The sequence below is a fragment of the Zophobas morio genome, unplaced genomic scaffold (genome assembly GCF_036711695.1).
Source record: "Zophobas morio isolate AGI-343-1 ecotype UQ-CSIRO unplaced genomic scaffold, CSIRO_AGI_Zmor_V1 ptg000108l, whole genome shotgun sequence".
NCBI classification, from domain to species: domain Eukaryota; kingdom Metazoa; phylum Arthropoda; class Insecta; order Coleoptera; family Tenebrionidae; genus Zophobas; species Zophobas morio.
The window spans coordinates 4,639,655-4,645,826 of record NW_026972213.1 but is presented as its reverse complement, the minus strand read 5'-3'; the positions used below and the strand labels follow the sequence as shown (position 1 = coordinate 4,645,826).

Genomic DNA, 6,172 nt, shown 5'->3' with positions numbered 1-6,172 from the left:
ATAGTACTTTACCTTGATCTATTTTACTTTTAATATGTGTTCGAAATAAAATTTCGTTGTTACAATTTTAGCATTTATTGAACAATTATGTATTATTATTGACTGGTTAATAATACAAAAGTATGATATGAGGGACAACCATGAGGATTTTATTGATATGATACATTAAAACCATTTAAAAGTAAGTAAAGTTGATTACAAATAAATTCTACTCTTACTGATATGATTTGAGTACATTGTTACAAAAGTCTTATATAAAAACATTATAAATTTTTTACAGTACAAAGTTATTGGTAACTTAAGTTAAATATAAAGTTGTATTCCACGATACATCGTCAATAAAAAATAATATTCCAAATGAATACGTGTTAAAACGAAGTCTGTACACTTACAAACGATACATATATAAAAGGAAAAGTCGTATATAAAGATTGTGCGACAGTTAAAACGTGTTCAAAAATTATAAAGCAAAGTAAAAACAGCCTTAGAAGAACTATTCTATTTCATTTTAATTCTTTAAATATATTCGCGTACTATTCATACAAATAACATTACGGTTAGGAGTCTTATTCTAAAATGCCGTCGGCAGTAAATAAAATATAGAGTTATGTAGTATAATACAATTATTATTACAAAACGCAGTAGTTATTGTTCCATAATAAAATTTTAAGTGAAACAAAATATTTTGGTTCGCAGCTTTCGTATAACTAAAAGGATTCAACTCACCGCCCGCAAATAATTTCTATTGTAACAAACGAAATCATATCACAGAGAAAGACAATAACTACCCAACAGAAGAAGAATTAACGCTCGAAGAAGCTGCAGGCGATGTTCACTGATTTGGCATCGCGAGAATGTGAAAAAACGGGACCCTAAGTTACGTAATCACCAACAAACATCACATTTTTGACAGTTACCCTTAAAACCGACCTATGGGTCCCCTTTTTTGGCTATTTCAAGTGAAGTGAAAACCAAATTTTACTGGCAGTAAAATCAAGATCTTATTGCTGAAAAAAAGTGAAATGCAATTGTTAGGGAGGCACGTATGGGGGTGGTTTCCTATAGGTAGGGGTGGGCTTTGGTCGGGGCTGTCTGCCGTTGTCCTGAGTCCTGGTGAAGGGAGGCGGCGGCTGATACGGTTCCGAGTCGTCCGTTAGTTTCAAAGAGCCGCTCTTGCTGTACTCCGGGGGCGCCAAAGGTGGCTTCTCGTCCTTCAGGATAACCGGGGTTTTGGTTCCGGATTCCGGCTTCTCCTCCAATTCCTCCTGGAATATCACAGGAATTCCCTTGTTGCCGTAACTCTGTCTTCCGTCTTCCTCCACGTTCATTTTTCCGGTTCTTCTGCGCCGGTACAACACGCAGGCGGCTAAGGCAGCCAAGAATAACATTATTGATATGATAACAGCAGGTACTATGAACGTCATCAGGTATTGGTACTCGTCTGCTTTCGCTTCGGGGGACTTTTCGTCCACTGGAATGATGGTATCTTCGTGGATGGGTGGTGCCACGGGGATCACTTTGGCCCTGCAGATTCCCATGGTCAAAACGCTGATTTTCGATATGAGAAACTCGGGCTCCATCATGCTGGAGACGAGGTTGGAAATGCCCCGGTCTTGGTGGTTTCTCAACATGGACTCCAAATGACTGATTTCGTCGTGGGGGCATTTTACGGTACTGAGCGATTTGTTATACCATGTGACGATGGTGGAGTGGTCCTTTTGCTTGAAGGGAGCGGTGTGGATGAAACTGGCGTTTCGATCGCCGAATATTCCCTGAAAATAAGACAGATTTTATTGTTTCTGTGTCACAACTTTTTTACCTAGATTTTGAAACGTTAAAAGTGGCGTATTCGGGAAAAAGTAACAATAATAGTGTTACGGCCCTGAATAGGTAAATGTTTTTTTTTCTTGTCTCACACACTTATTGTCTAGCAAATTTTGTGATAATTTTTAACGATTCCTCAAAATTTCGGCCTTAGAAACCCCGAAAAAACATTCGTGTATTAACAGAAATTCGTCTTCTGTCAAATTTTATGAGAAATGACATATTTTAGGAGCTTGTTCTGAACATTCAAAAATCTACATGCCAACTGTAGAAACTTTTTCGAAAAAGAATTCGATCCGGTCAAATTTCGTGTTCTCACCGCTGCAATTTGGACCAAATCGTTCAGAAACTAAAAAAATTGGTCTAAAGAGTTTAGACACTACTTCCCTCGCTGTCGGAAACGTGACGACTGCATGCCTATTATGTTTTTTTTTTCGCAGTAGATTTCAAAGAATTCGGTTTTGTAGTTCCTGAATCAACCAATAAGATAAATTTACGCATTCATTTTTTTTTGAGTCACCCGGTATATGCAAATTCAAAAAATATGAATGGAATGATAAATTACAAGTACAGACTCATCATATTTTGTATATTCTAGATAGGATTTATTCGGCAAACTTTTGAGCTGACGTCATCAGTTTTTTGGAGAAGATAATCAAATATATTTTGACTAAAAATTTATTATGCTCTTTATAACCTTAAAACATCTGCAAGATTTCAAAACATTCGGTTGTGTAGTTCCTGATTAAATCAATAAAATACATTTACGCATTCATTCATTTTTCTGGGTCACCCTGTATATGCAAATCAAAAAAATATGAATGGAGTCATAAACCACAAGTACAGACTCATCATTTTTTTTACAGTTTAGATAGGATTTATTCGGTAAACTTTCGAGCTGACGTCATCAATTTTTTGGAGGGGATAAGTAAATATATTTTGACTAAACACTTATTATGCTCTTTATGACCTTAAAACATCTGCAAGATTCCAAAACATTCGGTTTTGTAGTTCCTGAGTAAATCGGTAAAATAAATTTACGCATTTATTAATTTTTTTGAGTCACCCTGTATACGCAAATCCAAAAAATATGAATGGAATGATATATCACAAGTACAGACTCATCATATTTTGTACATTTTAGATAAGATTTATTCGGCAAACTTTTGAGCTGACGTCATCAAGTTTTTGGAGGGGATAACCAAATATATTTTCACTAAAGGTTTATGATGTTCTTTATAGCCTTAAAACATCTGCAACATTTCAAAACATTCGGGCTAGCAGATTCAAAATTAAATTGCAAAATGTTGTTTTATAATTTTGATTTTTTTTCCAAAAATCTGGACGTTTCGGTTAAAAACTCAAGTCGGAGTCATAAACTACATGTGCAGGACTATGTTCTTTTATACAATTTAAAACCCATTTACTATGTACAATTTTAAAGTGACGTCATCGCATTAGTGGTGGGGATGACTAGACAAATTTTGTTTAGCGTTTTACCATCTACATGATATTCCTAATATAAGTACAAAATTTCACAACATTCGGTCCAGTACTTTCGGAGATTATCTGTCTAATAAAAATCTGGGACGGCAGACAGACGGACGGACAGACGAACAGACGGACAGACGGACAGACGGACAGACGGACAGACGGACAGACGGACAGACAGACGGAAATGGGAGACCTATTTCTTCGTCTTCTAGGGGTCATGAAAGATCGAGAAAACGTAAAAGTAGAGAGTCGGTCGACGGACTCGATTACAATACTTCCTTTGCTTGCGCTCGGGAAGTAAAAATGTTACATTTAACAAATTTTAACATTAATTATAGCGATTTCACTACCCTACAGTCTGAGAAACATGTAAAAAACATTCACATATTAGCTAGAAATCTGTTTTCTGTCGATTTTTGTGAAAACTGAGCATTTAGCGTTTCTAGATACACATCCGAGCTGCAGAAACTGTTTCTTTCAAGGAAAAAGGTTTCAATTTGGGTCAGATTTCATATTCTGGCAGCAGTAGCTTCGACAAACTGGCTTAGAAGCTAAAAAAAAGTTACTTTCGGTGAATTTTCGCATTATCTCTAGCCAGTTCAGAATCCTTTGGTCTGAGAAACATGAAAATACACATTATTTTACCTAATTATCGGTTTTCTGTGAAAACTGAGACAGTTCGAACCTTGTTTTGAGCTTTTGGAATTGTCAGAGAAATTGCTCGCTTTTTCGAAAATGAGGTGATTTAGGTAGGTTAGACTCTAAGGTATGCGGGCTGCAGTTTCGGCAAAAATGTTCAGAAACTAAGAAAGTGTTTTGACAAATTTTATCATTGATTTTATCACCCTACGGTCTTTTCATTTTTGGCTATAGGAGCCTCTAATTTTAACAAAGTGTAAGAAGCTGTTAGTAACTTCATCATAAGTTTACGTGCCCATGAAAATGTTGTTTACCGAACAAGTGTTGTATGAATCGACCCCTTTGGAATAAAATCGTCTCACAAAATTTATTTGAAAACGTGTATTCCTGATGTTAGTGTGAGCTGAACAAATTTGTTATAACATAATATTTAGGAACAAGATACCGCTTGTCTGCAGTATATTTAAAAGTGAGACCTCAGATTACTTTTTCCAAAATCATTTTTTTGATTAACTGATATGCAAGAACCTAAATCTAAAGTCCAAAATTAAGTAGAAACTTACCTGTAATTTTTCTATGAACTTTCGTTGTATGGATGCGCTGTTGACGAAGGTCTCAAACGGAGTTTCAACCGTCATACTAAATTCTACATTGTAGTGAACCTTAGAAGCGGGATAGACAACAATTTCCAAACTGTCCGTAGCAGTTGATCCACCGCTATCCACACAAACCAGCTGATATTCGCTTCGGCCAGGTTTTCTTGGAATGCCATAAAACTCTCGATTTTTGCTGTCAAACTGCAACCAGTTATTCGGTTTGATGGGCTGACGATCCATCGTCAGCAACGAAATGTTCAAAGTTCGGGAATCCGTGTCCTCAGGATCGTAGAATGTGTCCTGCAACGAAAGTAAGGCAATAATGAAAAGTTAGTGGCGGCAATAAATATTTACGCTACAAGTTCTGAAAGCAATTTTTCTTGAGACGCGATTTCAGAGAAACTGTATCCAGATCACACAACTAACTAAAACGGTTATCATAAATGATGAAAGTGGACGCCAGTTGCATTCGTGATTATCATTTAATGTTTAGCTAAAAGAACCGACACGGAAAAAATCGTGTTACCGTTCGTGGAACATTTGAAATAATTAAGCCCGGAATTAAAGTTTACAACCCGTTATACACATTCTCTTTCCTTAGGGTGCTGCTATGAAACTCAAGAAATGTTTCCAGGAATATGTTTCCACAATACAACTCATTAAAAACTCTATCCAAAGTAACAAAACGGTCGTAAACCAATTTTAGTTCATCTGCGTTTCAGGAGCACTGCTTAGATCTAAATCCATCGTTTGCAGCAGTATTAAAACGCCGACTAGCGTAATAGCCGTCAAATACACTCCCGGCATACAAATCTACTGTAAGAGGAAATAATACTCACATCTGGCACTTTAAACACGAGCAGCTCTCCAACAGTCGCATTTATGTGATCCACCGGATTTCTCAAGAACGGCGAGAAATTGGTCGGGGGCGTAACCGGGACCTGCGGCGTCTCGCACACACCTAAGCCGTGTTTGGTCACTTTTTTTACCCTGAGTTCCGGGCCCAACAATAAACTCAATTCTTGTTTCGGATCTCCCCTATCGTTGGCCGTCAACATCTGAAAACGGGCTTGTAGTACTCACAAATACGCATCGCGATAGCTTACCTTATATAGCTTGTCGATTTCCTCGACCGGACAGTAATTCGTCGGTATAGAATCGTTAGTCCAAGTGAAAATTACGGGTTCGCTTGTGTAATTGACGTTCCTTACGGTTATTTCCGTCATATTCGTGTTGTAGATCCGCCCCAAAGCTCGCAAGGTTTTCAGACACCAATCCACGAAATGCGGGAACTCCTGACGCTTCTCTATCCGCATGTACAGGGAGATTTCGTGGTTAACGACTCGCTGCAATTTGTGTTGTTGAACTTGGATGGTAAATACGTCGGTGACTGAAGCGCCCTCTTTGTCGGTGGCTTTTATAACGTACTCCCACTTCGACACGTCTTCCTCAAGAGGTCTGAAAGCGTAGCGTTAAAAACCACTTAGTCGATTTACCAAACACGAGAACCGTGAAGAAGAAGTTATTATTATTATTGTTCATTGTTCTACAGGGCAAGCCTCCAATTATAGAGTATGGATTTTGTAAAAATGATCTTTACAAGTGATATTTTATAGTAA

At 37.5% G+C, this 6,172-nt stretch overlaps 1 protein-coding gene across 3 annotated transcripts in view; it reads right to left on the bottom strand.

Annotated features, from left to right (window-relative positions):
* Positions 1 to 253: 253 nt before the first annotated feature.
* LOC135144730 (dystroglycan 1) overlaps positions 254 to 6,172 on the bottom strand; it is a 254,797-nt gene continuing 248,878 nt past the window's right edge. For all 3 annotated transcript variants that reach the window (XM_064076790.1, XM_064076788.1, XM_064076791.1), the window contains 4 exons: positions 5,660 to 6,011; positions 5,393 to 5,611; positions 4,521 to 4,853; positions 254 to 1,772 (listed from right to left, as the gene is read on the bottom strand). In XM_064076790.1, the coding sequence (XP_063932860.1) occupies positions 1,032 to 1,772; positions 4,521 to 4,853; positions 5,393 to 5,611; positions 5,660 to 6,011 (1,645 nt within the window). In that variant the 3' untranslated portion in view covers positions 254 to 1,031. The remainder of the gene's footprint in view (positions 1,773 to 4,520; positions 4,854 to 5,392; positions 5,612 to 5,659; positions 6,012 to 6,172) is intronic.